We start from the raw sequence: 15,223 nt of genomic DNA, 5'->3' as shown, positions 1-15,223 counted from the left end.
CTTTCTAGGGATTTGACCATTTTCCTCTGCTCCCCAACCTTTTACTTGCCTCTTCTACCTCCTTGGCATAAGCTGTGGGCAGAGAAGCCGCCCTCAGAGCTGTGTCTAAACTGACCTCATGGTGCACATCAAGACCTTGGTTCCCAGGTCATTCCTCCTGAGGACAAGGGCAGAGCAAGACATGGCTCACAGGCAGCTCATGCACCCCATTGTCCTTTCTATTAGGTCAATGGCAGCAGCAGGAGGGGCAGCATGCAGCCCCCTCTCAACCCAAAGTAGTAGGAAGATCTGCTCAAAATGCTCTCCTGGAACAAGGATTATAGGAGCAGGTCCAGAAGAAAAGCAACCAGATCACCCCACAGCACCTGCACTGAGCCAGAGACAGAATACAAACTCAATTCAGCATCTGATTTGGGAAAAAAAAAAAAAAAAAGGAAGAAGAAAAAAAGAAAAGGTAAAATTTCTTGGATTGAAAGACAACAGCAATAAAATCATAGCAACAAAACAGGTAACATAAAAAGAGGGAGAGGAAACAAAGAAATGATTTTCATTTAGATCATCATAAATTTCATTTCAGCCCGCAACCAAAAGCTTTGTTTCCCTTTTGGCTTATTGAACTCTCTAATGCAATTTGCATTTTTGATCACAGACCAGTTAAAAACAAACTAACAGCATTTTGAATTCAAAAGTTCTGGTTAGAAATGTTGGGAAGAACGGTTCTAGCATCTCTAAATTAAACTGCCTCTTTTTTAAAGCACCGAAATTAAGGATTCTGTTGAATTCAAAGCATCAGCCTTTCCATTTCTCGCAGGAGAGGGGGAGGCTGAAACTATCGGCCAGGTTTGACCTTGCTTGGCTTCATACCTTTTGCAAAAGTAATTTCCAGAGGATTTGCTATGCGTCAGCAAGTGGCATTTAACTCCCGTGAGATGCCCTGCTGTAGCTCTCAAACATCTTCCTCCCTGTAAAGCTGCCACCCACCACTGCCAGATGCCAAGGTGTGCAGTGTGTGCAACAACATCTCTACTCTCCTGGCAGAATATGGGAGGGAGCCAAGCCACGCCAATGAACACAGCTCCTGCTACGAAAGCAGTGGACACGGGAGAGGGCGTATGATGGGCAGGCTGGGGAGCACCGGTGTTTTATTCTGTCTAGCACAAAGGTATCAAGGTATGCAGCAGAGAAAACCCTGTTGGCTTCATGCTCATGCACGGCTGGGAGAGCTGGCAGCCGGAAAGCCAGCAAGCAAAGGGAAAAGCTGTCACAGATGGACACGGATGATCAAAGTCAGACAGTAATTCCAAGAGTAGCAAAGGTGACGTGCTGAAGTGTAATGTCCTGGAAAGAGCCCTTCTGTCGGCGTGGTGGGGGCCACCTCTTGAGGCATCTCTGTGCCCCAACCACTGTAACACCTGAGTGACATTGGAAAATACAGAGATCCCTGTAGCTCAAGGGGGAAATCTGAGAGATTTGCATTCATTACTAGTTCCCTTTACCATAAAAAGATACTTGGGCATGTGAATTATTTTAGAAAAGGCCCATTCCCTTGCAGGAGTTGAGAGAATCGGATGGAAACAAAGAGACCCTCTCATCTCAGACCTTCACAATCTGCACAGAGCAAGGGCAGTCAATGCTTGCCTGTCCCCAGCAAGGGGTCTTACAGGAATAAGCAGGTCTCTTGGGCAAGAAAGATGGACAGAAAGGGAGAGAATGGAGCAAAACAAGTCGCATGCACAACATTTACTGAGCTCTGTTACTCTCCACGAGGCTTTCACCATGGAAAAGCTACATTTCATGCTGATCTTGAACCTCTGTGGCAGTGCAGGATCAGGCCCGGATCCCCTCTGACTGCTTTACAAGCTGATGTCCTAGACAGAGAATGTATCACACCAATCTATGAACCCCACCAGCATCTCTAAAAAGAGAAGCATGGTTACAATTTGAATGCTGTTTAAAAACAGAGCAGACTCCAGATGACCTGCTAAAGGTGGCCACTTACAATAGGAATCCTTCTGTTTTGGAAAATCTGGAAATTTTTAGTATTTGGGGCTGTAAATGGCCCCAGTAATACCTTACAGCTCACTCGCAGCCTCACCTCGTCCCTCCTGATCTAGTGCTTCTAGCACTGCTTCTCCTGGACACCTAGAAGACCACCTAACACAAGCACCCCTTGAACTGTACACCTTCAGGATGCTGGCAGGGCTAACATCCCACCAAGGAAAAGAGAGATACCAGGAAGGTTTTTTTTTTTCCTTTTTTTCTTCCCCCTTTTTTTTATTTAATTTTCTATTCTATATAGCACTTTTAACTATTAATGAGGATTTTTTGTACTAATTTGGACCATGGCTGTATCTAACTGTAACTGGACTAATAATCTGGACTATTATTAGACTGTTAAAACATTAATTGAGCAAGCTATTTTTGCTCATGAAAAATTTTCAAAAGGAAATGAAAGGAACAACTTGGAGTGCTCAGGATGGTAGTGAAGGGCTCAGAGGCTGAATTTGGTCAAGGAGAACAGACGGACACAGAGAAACGAACCAGGTGTGAGGACCTTCAGGGCCCAGGATATCTTCCTGCAGGATCTTACCATGAAGTAGTAGAGCTGTGAAGACCTGGCCATGAACTCGGGTTTGCATTCGGCCACACAGATCTCCACAAATCCAGCATGCTGGCTCGGCTTGGCCTCCCCCATCTCACATACTATCCTGTGAAGGAAACAGAACCAGAGGCAAGGTTTTAGAGATGGTTTTGCAGTCTAGGTGGGGAGAAAGCAGAGGAAACAGCCCACATTCTTGGGGAATGGGCTGTAGACTTAACCCATCTGCTGCTTTCTAGTCCAGGATCTAAACTGTGCACTGAGTTAGTCTTTAAAGAATGATGCTTTTTGTCTGTTGGCAGTGAGCAGATATTTAGCTGGTGTAAACCATCATACCTTCACTTCATTGTATAGACAAATTCTGGGCAGAGGTCATGTCTGTGTATGGTGGACAGCTTTGCAGCTGTAGGACTTGATCATTTCTGCACGGAGAAAGCTGCTTTTTGGGGCTGCTGCCCCACAAACTGGGATTGAACACTCGTATGGTGGATGTTATTTGAAAAATAGGTAACTTTATGGCATATGACATAAAGATCACCCAAAATATGCAATCTAAATATGGTAATAAATGGATTATTAACTCCTGAGCTGTTAAGAGAGGAATGATATCTTCTTGGGATTTCAGGAAAAAGAGGGAGAATGAATTCCTCAAAGACCCTACACGTAGTAATAACTGGTAGTAGGTGTGCTGTGGCCCAGTGTCTGCCACACACCCAACTTACTGCTCTGCTGGGATGTACCCTTCCACCAGCGGTTTGCACTCCACTCCAGCCACCTTGACGTGAGATGCGATGTCTCTAAACTCCAGCCCCAGATTCTCCCCCCGGATGGTCACTTTGGTCCCTCCTTCACGAGGGCCTGTCACCGGATTGATCTGGAGAAACAAGTCAAGAAATAGGAGAATAATTAGGCTACCTACGTAAAGATATCAGCATCCTGCTGGGTGAATGAAGAGGCAGTACGAGGCTTCTTTGTGACCACTAAAGACTTTCATAGTTATGAATATTGATCAACTGAAGTAACCAGCCTACTCCAGATATATCACTGGGTCCAGCTCCCTTGCAAATGCATTGTTTCACACATGGTCCAGCCTCCTGCCTCGTATCTCATTTCTTCTCTTTAGACTACTTGCAAAACAGCAAGAGAAAGAAATGTCTTTGAGATAGGACCAAGAGTTTCTAGTGTTGCAGCTGAGTTCCGCACTTTATAGACATAAATTGCAAAAAGTCAGGAGTGGGCCACGGTACAAAAAAATGTAAGAAAGAACAAGAAAAGGACATAGTGAATTTATCTGGAAAGGACGTAAGTGGCTTTAGCCAGACACTGTACAAAAAGTACAAAAAACCCAAAGCACAAGGAGTTTTTGATTTGTTCTGGAACGAGATATTGAACATTGCTGACGAACTCAGCTAAAAATGTCCATCAGAAAACAACAACAACAACAAAACAGCTCAGACACAATGGAAACAGAGTGCCAGGTTAGGTACAGAGCAGGCAGACAGTGACAGGGACAGTAGCAGCAGCTGCTATGTGCCAACACTTCTCCAAAAAAACCCAGCTGCCCTCATGGAAGAGCTGGGTCCAGTGGAAGGGCAGTGATGGTAACATGGTGTTTGTGGGGTGGAGGACTCTTGGCTCTTGGTCCCTGAGCCCCAGAATTAAATGGACGAATGTCTTAAGAGTTGTGGTGGTTGGTGGCATGACATTTGCTCACCAGTCTGGACCTTCATCAGACTTTAAGAGGGGCAGGATTGCTGCATCTCACTAAGCTCACCACCCAAGCTCCAGAGCTCACTTTTTCCCATTTCAGGACTCCAGCCTGCACCCCGAGCTATCTCCATGCAATATTTCCAGCCCATGCAGAGTGGGGGGTGTAAGTGGGAGAGCACTCTGCATTGCATCTATCACCCTGGTTCAGAGCAAGGTGAAAATTAGCCTTGTAGATGTCTCCTCAACATTGAAACAGCATGGAAATCATGGGGCCGGCCCTTAATTATCTCGTTTCTGCCTTTCCAATTATTTACGGTGCCCAAATGTTTTGCCATATGACTGGCGAGCTGAAAGGATCCTCTAATGCTGCTTTCAAAGGGTATTTCCTGCCGCCCATTCGGGATGTCGTGGCTGCCATCTGCCAGCACTGGCAAGGTTCTCCCTGCAGTGAGGACGGGGGAATTCCCTTTCTGAGGTCAGTACCCGATGGCCAATGGCCCTGCCAACTGGGAATCCAGGTCTGGCAGCTAGACCTTTGCCTAGCAGTGTGACTGGCAGGCAAAGCTGAGGCATTGGCATGAGCAGGACTGCCCTTGACCGCTTCTCAGCCCTGAGTCTGGCACCACAGTTAGACTAATTTTGACCGAGAGGCTAATTTTTAGGCTGTAGAATCACAGAAGCATTGAATGGCTTGGGTTGGAAGGGACCTGAAAGCCCATCTAATTCCAGTCCTCCTCCCACTAAATCAGGTCACCCAAAGCCCCATCCAACCTGGCCTTGAACCTTCCAGGGATGGGGCAGCCACAGCTTCTGTGGGCAGCCTGTTCCTGTGTCCTGCCAAGTCCATCTTTAATAAATGGAGACAGGCCCTGGAACCTCTAGAGGATACTTTATTCTAGGGTATTTAATATTAGGTACCAAAAACCACCTCCCATATGGCTATGTCTTTGCTTTGACTATACAGAGAGCCTACAGATGTCAACAATTTAATAACACGGATGATGACAAGGGCTGGATCCTCTAGGTTTGTCTGGTGTTGACACAACTTCTGCACCACAAGTCCTCTGCAACGGTCTGGGTAGGAAACCATGAAAGGAAGCATTAGCATAAAGCGAAATTCATCAAAATCTTTGCTTTTCATCCAAACTAGAGATGCTGAGGGATACTGCTTAAGCCTGAAAAGAAAATATCACAACATTCATAAAACAGACAGATGAGATTTATTTGGGTTGGCTGAAGGTTTCACCTTTGTGTGGCCTATGATGATGATAGACAAGCAGAAGATGGGTAAAAAGAAACAGAAAAAGAGAGGCATTTGTGATTATCATCCAGAAAATGAGGAACATATCTTAAAAAAAAAAAAAGAATAAAAATGGAATTTCTATTCGAGGATAAACTAATACCGATTGTCTCAGCTGGGGACTCAGAAATGAAAACTTGAGCTATTTCCCAAAAATGGCAATTCCAAAATATTTTGATTTTGAATCTTTAATAGGTATCTATTCAAGCAAAGTTTTATATTTGAAATATTTATTTCGCAGACATCAGTTAATCCCCTTCCGATAAAACAAAACACTTTATATGAATGATGATGAAAGGCTAGATAATACCTAGATAATGGTGCAGACCGCACCATATCATACAAAACCATCCTAAGATGTACTAAAAGTGAAAAGAGAAAGTTAAATCACAATTTCAAGGTTTTATTTTATTTCCTTATGTATTAGACTCTTTTTTTAGAAAAGAACTCAGTTCCCCATGAAATGTTTTGCTACCTTTTTATGGTTATTAAACTTGCTATCAAGTAGTTTTTACCTGTTCCAGTAAGGTAGGTGTCTAGTAATGTAGGTCTGTGGCTAATTAGGGTTCACCTATCCTTGAAAGCACTTGCTAGTATGTGGAATGTATCCCACAGCATGTCAAGAGAGGATTTTTTTGATGGTATAACTAATGTCATTACAAAGAATAAAAGGATGTGTAGTGTAAAAAGGAACATCTTGCTAGAAGAAGTCCTTTATTTTGTAGAACGAGGGGTGAGTTTGAGACAAAAGTCACAGAAACTCAGCGGAAACATTATGATCCTCCTTCCATGGGAATTTTAAAAAATTGTGATGAATCAAAAAGTGTCAACAGGAAACTTCCTAGATCGAGGTCAGCACAACACCCCTGAAAATCCCCAATTAAACAATGCATTATTTTTTTTTTATAATTTTTGAAGCTGCAAAGCCCACATATTTCCTTAAAAACGGGTGGACTTGGGATTCTCCCAGGAGCGTACGGGAGATTTTTAACCCCAGCTCACTTCACTCCCACAGATGCCTACAACAAGAAGAAGGTGCTACTGCACTGTTTTCACAGCGAGGGAGAAAGAGCCTGTTCCTATCACAGGTGTAAAAATCTGGAATGAGACCTGTCAGTTTTGCAGAGGGGAATGCAGCCAGGGATACAAAAGCTGCCAGGGAGCCTCAGCTTTCTCTCCGAGACCCAGAGCTATGATGCCGCATCACAATTTACGCCCCCTGCTAGCATCAGCCTAATGCCACCGCTTGTCACTCCGACGGAAGGTTTTCATGGCTGAGAGAGCCCCTAAGTCCTTTAATTTCACTGAGTGGCAATATAAACGCAGGAGCCAGGAAATAAGTGCAGGTTGTGGGAAGCTGTGTGCTGGGGTGCATGCGTGTGTGTGTGTGCCTGTGCAAGTGTGAGGACACGTGTTATTTCTCCTCCCTCGCCTCCACGGATATTTCCCTGGCTCCTGGCCAGACTACACTTGCTCTTACCAACCGCTCCAGACGTGCCATTAGCTGCAATATATATCCAGTCACTCGAGATTACTTCCATGCTAATGGCTCAGAAAAAAAGACTTTCCAAGAGCTACTTACGATCTCACCAGACAGTTGGAATATTTCATGAGTGAATATTGCAATGATCTGTGCGAGCTTTGGGAGCTGCTGGAGGAAATGCCAGCAGAATTAGAAGCGTATCCCTTCTGGAGCTGTAACACGGAGAATGAGTGGTTTTCACTTTGTAAAGAGACCGTAGGTGCTGGGTTTGGGTTCAAAGCATGGTGGAGAAATATGGATGGACCTGCAGAGCAGCACATTACTGCAAGGTCAAGCCCTTGTGGTTTGGACTTCAGCTTTGGTTGGCCATCGGACACCTCCCCAGTACTAAAATCTGTGAATCTCTATAACAATTCTGAACCTTTCCCAAGGTTTGAGAATTGGAAAAGATTCAGAAAAGGTTTCCCCTCAGCTCCCTATAATTCGCAAGGCCTCAGAAGTGAACTTTCAAAGTAGCTGTTCATTCTGGCTGTCTCTGGGCTTGGCTTCACAGCTTCGGGTGGGTTCAGAAAGACCAGCTGCAGACAAATGCAGCTGTGGTGGGGATCTCCACCTTGGAAACACCATAATTAGTACGGTGCTTTGGCAATCCAACTCACTGGGTACTTTGAAGAGTGACAGACTGCAGGAAGATGGACAGAAACAAAATAAGAGGCGCTCCTTTCAATGGCATCTAGGAAAAACAGATCCTACCCAGACTTTGCTCACACAAAACCTCCATCCATGGACACTATTTAGGGCCATGACACCCACATCTTTTGATTCTTAATTAAATACAATTGAAAAAACTTCTCTTAGTTTCTAGGAAAATAACCCATTTATTATTTCATATTAAAGCAGAGGCGCCATGGAGGCCAGATTTTCCTCATTGTTCTTTCTCTTCTCTGTCTCATTTTCTTCCTTGCTGTCCTCAGTTGCAAATAAAGCCTTATCCACTCTGAAAGTTTACTCGTGTTAATTAAAGTACGGTGACTGGGAAATGCTTATGGCAGGGGGCAGTTGGTAAGGGTGTACTTCCCATTATCATTGCTCAGATATGTCAATCTGCATGGATGTGACCTTGCAAATGCTGTCCATCATGATGGCAGAGGCATCCTAAGAGCAGATAACATCACTTTAGTTTTCCCCCCTTGCTGTCTCTACCTTCGTTTCCTCTTTCTATCACCTTTTTATTCTCTAACCCCTTTGCACCTTGCCCCTTACTCTCCCTTTGGCCCAGTCAGCACAATCAACAGGAAACCTTCTCAGGGACCTTGTTACCTTGCAAGGTCCACCCAGCCTTGCCCTCACTCTCCCTTTATCACTTAATTTCTAGGTGATTTCCAAATTTCCCTTAGACCTGGCCTGAGCCTGCCTTCTCCTTGAGCCTTCGGAAGGGAAGGTTGACAATCGCACAGGGCTTTGATTGATCAACAAGGCTGTCTTTTACCTTGCAAAGTCAGCCAAGCAAACAGAAAAGAGTTACTCTGCTGGAGTTAGTGGAATCTTGTTTTTTTTTTTTGTTTGTTTGTTTGTTTTTTGTGTGTTTATTTTATTTTATTTTATTTTATTTTATTTTATTTTATTTTATTTTATTTTATTTTATTTTATTTTATTTTATTTTATTTTATTTTATTTCATTTCATTTTATTTTATTTATTTATTTTTTCTCCTGGACAGTGATGCTGTCTGCATCCTGCTGCCAGGAGGCACAAACTACACCCTGCCCTCTTCCTTGGCCTCCTGTCAGCAAAGCTCCAAACACTCTGGGATCGCTCAGCTTCTCCTCTCGACCAGTCTGGCCAGAGAGGCTTTTTCAGCCTTCATTTGATAACTCCCAAGTAGTCGATTTGAGATGCCCCCAGGTGTCTTGTCTCACCTCCAGAAGGCCCAGGCCTCCTAAAGGCCTCACGTGGTATCTGCCAGCCCTGCGTGGGCAGCTCGCAGGCTCTGTGTTACCCAGCACTGACCTTCCCCAAAGCCAAATCAGGAAAATAAACCAGCTTGCAGATCCGTGACTTACATCTGTGATCTTGGGGTTGGTGCATTTGCCCTTGGTGCTGGACAACTCCAGCCACTGGCTCTCCTGGGCTGGGCAGTGCTGCTTCAGCGTGCACTGGTTCTGCCCCTCACACCAGCCACACTCGAAGTCCGGGTCGGCTTTCAGGCACAAACCACAGCTGTCACGCATGGCCCCACACTTGTACAGGTGAACTGTGGGGATAGGAAAAGGGAGAGGACCTCAGAGATGCAGACAAGATGGGTGAGTGGTGGGATGTCGGGGGGTGTAGTGAGGTGAGAGGGGGGAAGGAGTTCTGGGATGCTCGTCCTACAGGCAGGGTGGGACTTCTCCAAAGGGGTAAATAATGGGGGATAAAATGCTTAAATTCTCAGTGAAATAAACTGTACTTGTTGGAGTTCATCCCCCATGCAAGATGTTTTTGGGAGGTAAAAGCAGAAGGGGTGCTGCCCTCAGTAAGGCGATGGGCTGCAAGCAGGAGGTTGGGAAGAAAAGTGCTTGGGCAGTGATGTGGCCTTGGACCCATCCTTTTTCTTAGAATATGTGACCCTACCACCAATCTCAGCCTCAGCTCTCCATCTTCAAGTGCTTTCCTAAACCTGCTCTACCCATAACCTAAACTTGACGCCGGGGAATTTTCCTGGAACACCTGACCCACCACTCACTAGCAAGGTACAGTCACTCAGGTTTCTCCCTTAACATAAATCCCAAGAGAGAATAATAAAAACCACAATGGTCTGGTATGAAGCTGAATCCAGGAATTTTCAATCAGCTTTTCCCCTTTCTTCTGCTCCAAAAATTCAGGCTGTTTTACACTTTGAAGTACTAAGTTGATCCTCCTCTAATACAGACAGTAAAGATTAGTGCTTAGCTCCGTCTCGGGCTGCTAATAAGTGATTAGAGGCAGTCAAAGCTTTTTTTTTTTTTTTTTTTTCCAAATAAAGCTTAACATTTTTGCAGTTCTATGACATAAGATCCTGCTATTTATCCTTATTTTACAGATGTGTAAACTGAGGCCTGAGTTGCAGAGGGGGCTGATAGCAAAAGTCTCCTCCCCGAGGCTGAAGATGGCAGAATTGAGGCTTTCAAGCCAGCTTATCTGTGTATTTGTGTGGGTGTTGGTGGTTTTCATTGTAAGATGGGGGATTTTCCCTTTGTACTTCTGTTTTGCCATGTCGGTAAGTGACTAAAGTCTTGTCTGTGGTTATTATTATGCACAGTTCAAAAGCTCGAAGGCTTTAGATATGTGTGCTGAAAAGCTTCAGCTCTCCATACCTGCACCCTGCTCTCCCAAAAATCAGCAGGTATTGGCGAAGGCAAGGAAAAAAAAACCTTTTTATTTCTCCAGGCTGGTTGCAAGAAAAGTTTTCAAAACATCTGTCAATCACAGTGCACTGCAGGCCTCCTGGGATTCTGGTGCTTCCTTATTTTCCTGTTACTTTCCCTCAATTTTTTTGAGCTGATCTGCTCACAATTTTTGGGTGAGTTCAGCCTTTCAGCCCACCAGCCCAGCTTCTGTGATGCTGACTATAAAAGTGGTGAATGATCATCCTGCAACTGCACTGAGAAAGACACTGGATCTAATCTTGCCTCTGCCTCTCCCTCTTGATTTTCCAGAGAAGAAAGTTTGCTCGTTTGCAACGCTGTCAAAAATTCTGCTTTTAACCACTACTTTTGTGCTAGTAAATAAAGCTCTATGCCCATGTGGGGCTTCCACATGCATGTGGCTGTTGCCTTTCTGCCCCAAAACATGATGGTATAATCCAGACTATCCCTTTGATGGAAAAGGGTCATGCAGCGGGGAAAGGGGTCAGCTCAGCTCAAGGATGGGTGCGAGATGGTGTGAGAGGAGCAGGGGAACACCTGATAGGGAGTGGGATGAGTAGTAGGAAGTGTCCAAGAAAAAGGGAAGGCGAAGTGAGGGAGGGAGAAATTTCTGAGGGGTGGTGGTGTGAGGAGGAAAGCCTGCAGGTCTGAGCTGTAAGAGGCTGAGGGGAGAGGGAGCCTGATGCAAACAGCTCCAGGTGCTTGAGGGTGAAGGACAAGAAGAAGAGGATATGTCTGGACCCTCCATCTCCAGCTAAAATCCCTGTCTCTGGGTTGGAGAAGCAATGACCCTCTGCGAGAGACACATCAACCTCGTGCCATCCATGGTAATTAAATAGAGCTGAGCTCTGGGCAGGAGGTGGGTCTGGGTCCTTTGCCATTGCGGTTTTGCTTTGTTCAACCTTTTCCCCCTGGCGAGGCTGCAGCCTTTCTCCTCCCCCTCGCCCTTGCCCTGTTCATTACCACATCACCTCTGAGCAGAGAGTGCCTGATCTCCTGGCGTGTTAACTCAAAGGGCATCATTGCAGGGGAAATAGAAGAGGGGGAGAAAGCACGAGAAGGAGGGGCAAAGACACAAGATACAAAAAAAGTGGGGAGAAGCGGAAAGGTGATGAAGGGGAAAGCCATGCGAGTGGGAGGGAGAGTTGTACTTCTCCAGGGGAAAAGCACACAAAAAAAATAATAAAAATTGGTAATTTGCAGGGTGCAGAGAACAAGTCTGCACCAGACAGCACGAGGAGATGGTGGCGGCTTTGTTAAGTGTAGGGAGCGATGAGGCCCGTTGCTAAGGTTACTGCTTCCAAGGACAAGTTGAAATAATTCTTTTTACCTTTGTTCTGTGCTGGGTTGTCGATGTTGAAATTCCCGTTCCACACAACCGTCAGCTCCACTGGCAGGCTGTTAATCTCCATCCCTTCGTACGAATACTAGAAGTGGGAGAGCAAAAGGTAAAAAAAAAAAAAAACACAAAAAAACAAAGGCAGCCTAACTTCATGCCCAAAGGTTGGGAAGGGTCCTGTGGTGGGCAAGAATTGATACCACAAGCTGTGAACAAGAGAAATGGAGCTGTCACCTACCTCCCTACCTGTTGTTACCTCCAAGAAGGCCATGGGAAGCTCTCAAAGTTGTGGTTCTCAATGGAGCAAGCCATGTCCATCTCAACATAAGTCTTATCTATTAGGTGAATATTCTGTGATTTCAGCATATCTGCACATTATAGGGTTGGCAAAGTACCTTCTGTCACAGCTCTGAGGAATATTTTGCCAACTCTTGGGTGCACCTCTAAGGCACTGTGGATGTGCCATCGAAATATACCTCTGCTGTGTACTCTGTAGGTGCTGGGTTTGTATCTAAGGTTATCTACACGAGTGTTAGTTTGAAGAGCTCTTGGGTGCTGAGTGAGGTCTTAGAAAGCAAGGAATGAGCGTAACTTGGAAATGCCTTAAAAAGGGGGAAGATGGAGGTTCTGTGTAATTATAGACCTGTCAGGCTAACTCGGCTTCTCAGAAAGAAAGTACATCAAATTATTAAACAATCAATTTATAAGCACCTGCAAGATGATAAGGTGATAAAAATCAGCCAGCATAGATTTGTCAAGAACAAATTGTGTCAGCCCCATCTAATTTCCTTTTTTGACAGGCTTAATGGCTTTGTGGATAAAGGGGTGGCAGCAGATGTGATTTATCTAGATTTCAGTAGAGTATTTGCTACTGTCCTGCAGGAGATTCCCATAAACAAGCTAGGGAAATATGATCTAAAAGAATCAACCATAAGGTATATGAACGGGCTGCCAAAAATGGTCCCAAATCAAATAATTCATTGTTGGGCTGGGAGAGTGTTTCAAACGGAGATTTGCTCTGGGTCTGGCATTATTCAGTATTTCCACTGCTGACTTGGTTGACGGACTGCAGACCATGTTAACAGCTTTGGTGAATGACTCTGTTCAGGGAGAAAGTGGAAGAACATCCAAAGGCAGGGTTAGGAATTGAAAACAAACTTGACAATTTGTAGAACGGGGCCAAAGTCAACAAAGTGAAATTCAGCACAGGCAAGCAGCAAGTAGTCTTCGGTAGGAGAAATCGATGCAAACAAATACGAAATTGGAGTGACTGGCCAGTGCTGCAGAAAATGGTCTGGGGACTGCTGGAGATCGCAAGCAGATTGTGAATCAACAGTGCCATATTGCTGCCAAAAAAACAAGCAAATCTCGTTTGGGGATGCACTAGACAGAGTTTCTTACACACACAAGCCCCAGGAGGCAATTATTTTTCCCTGTTCAGAACCAGAAAAGCTTCAGCTGGTGTAGAGGGTATCCAGTTTCCAGCAAATATGAATTAAGAAAAGCTTAGAAATCTTTTGAGAGAGTTAGACAGACTTAAACAAATACTTGTCAGGCACAGTCAAGGTACACGGATCTGGCCTTAATGAAGGAAATGGAAGCTGGTCTCTGGGGGCTGTTTCCAGCCCCCCACTTGGTGAACTCAGACACGTGGTACTTGGCGTGTTTTTTTTCAGCCAGATTTTGGTTTATCCTAAGTCAGTTCACACAGAGTTCACTCGGTTGCCCGTCAGACCCCACCACTTGCCTCCACCAGCAGCTTCCACCCAGCACTTCATGCAAAGGCAAAAAGCCTCCTACAAGGGAGAGGAGAGGATGCATCACAGAGATGGTTGCTTAAAGGACAGAATGGGAACAAGGCACAAAGGGAAGAGACACTGCTACCGACTGCAGTACTTGTAAGAATTTACTATCTTGAGATCAGGAATATCCCACAGAACTGGGATCTACAGCAGGACAAACTCCCTCTCCTAAATAAAGAAGTGTGTTCCCCACTATGAGATTAAATACAGTTCAATAAGCTGCCTGGTTTTCCTGGATATGTCCTAGGGACCACAAAAAAAATCCCCGTCGCCAAGGTCTCAGCATGGTTTTCCACAGAGATGTCAAAGCTCTGAACCTTCAGAGGCAGGTTTTCCTGTATCCACTAATTGCCATATAATTGCAGAGCAAATCATATATGGTGATTTCTGTCCATTACGGCAGAGTGAGTGCTAGTCGCACGGTAATTTCTGTTTGGACAAACTAAACACAATTAGCCGGTAATCCGCAGGCCCCTGTGATTATGATCTAGTTGTAGGGTATTTATGGGCATGAGCTTTGTGGTTACCATGGAAGTAAAGAGCTGCCGCGGGTTATCCGAGTCCTGCGTGATAGGGCTGTGCCCGCCAGCCTCATCCGGTATTAGCATTTTTATGACACTCCTCGGTGTCACTGCCAGCAAGATGCAAGATGATGCGGAGCCGCTTGGACTCACAAGGCCGACTTTTCACAGCTTTACGGAGCGAGGAGCAAGGATGGGGAGGCTGGAGTGGGAAGGAGAGCGTCTGAAAAGTAAAGAATAATTAATCTGCTGCCAGTCAGGAGCTTTGCTAACGCCTGCTTTGCATGGCACTTGGCAAACGTTGATTGGAAATGGGAAGGAGCGTATGTGCAGAATGGCTGGTCACCCTTAAGTCGCAAGTTGAATCCGTAGGTGCATGAGAAAGCATTAATTTCTGCCTCGGAAGATCCTCATCTGTGTGCACTGGGATTTATCTGTTAGCAGAGCCTAGGCAGGGCTGCCAAGGGACAGGCAGCTGGAGTCCCCCCGAGCCTTTCATCCCACTGAGAATCCCAGTGCCAACAGCAGGAGCCCAGCTGGGATTTTACATCTTATCTGCCTGTGGCACTGGGGGCAAACACACATTAGGGTTGTTAACTCGGTAGAATTGATCCAGAACTGGAAACGGATGCGAGGGAATAAGCAACAAGATCCCCGTGGAAGAGCTCCAGGGATGAAACCAGCTGGGGGCTGGAAGGAGGATGCTCTCTCTGCCTTGCCTGGTCTGCTCAGACAGCTCGTGGGCTGCACGGCAGCAAAACAGAGCAATTTGCAAAGTAACGGGGAGTGGATGCTCCGTCCTGCTCAGACCACAGGAGCTGCTAACTCATTGTGGTCTCTGTTCAAAGCCCGCTGAACTCGAGAGGAATCTTTGAAAAGGATTTGCTCGGCTGTAACAATAAGATGGAAATATGTTTCAGAGGAGAGAAAAGGGCCGAGGCATCGATCTGCAGGACGCACAGCAGAGCTTCCTGGGCACTCCTGCTACGAGCGTTCATACCACTAAGGCTTGTATGTACATGTCGCCGCGCACAACTTTCTCCAGCACAGGCAAAAATTGCTCAAAAGACATAAATCTGACCCC

General features: G+C 45.5%; 1 protein-coding gene across 2 annotated transcripts in view; it reads right to left on the bottom strand.

The window, feature by feature from the left end:
- The window catches only part of PLXNA4 (plexin A4), a 406,242-nt gene that overhangs the window by 66,836 nt on the left and 324,183 nt on the right, over window positions 1-15,223 (bottom strand). For both annotated transcript variants that reach the window (XM_038186736.2, XM_072041406.1), the window contains exons 11-14: window positions 11,808-11,904; window positions 9,155-9,345; window positions 3,322-3,473; window positions 2,591-2,708 (exon numbers count right to left, since the gene is read on the bottom strand). In XM_038186736.2, coding sequence (XP_038042664.1) covers window positions 2,591-2,708; window positions 3,322-3,473; window positions 9,155-9,345; window positions 11,808-11,904 — 558 coding nt within the window. The remainder of the gene's footprint in view (window positions 1-2,590; window positions 2,709-3,321; window positions 3,474-9,154; window positions 9,346-11,807; window positions 11,905-15,223) is intronic.

The sequence above is a fragment of the Anas platyrhynchos genome, chromosome 1 (genome assembly GCF_047663525.1).
Source record: "Anas platyrhynchos isolate ZD024472 breed Pekin duck chromosome 1, IASCAAS_PekinDuck_T2T, whole genome shotgun sequence".
Lineage (NCBI taxonomy): Eukaryota > Metazoa > Chordata > Aves > Anseriformes > Anatidae > Anas > Anas platyrhynchos.
The sequence above is the reverse complement of the archived record's forward strand: the minus strand, read 5'-3'. Positions and strand labels throughout refer to the sequence as shown.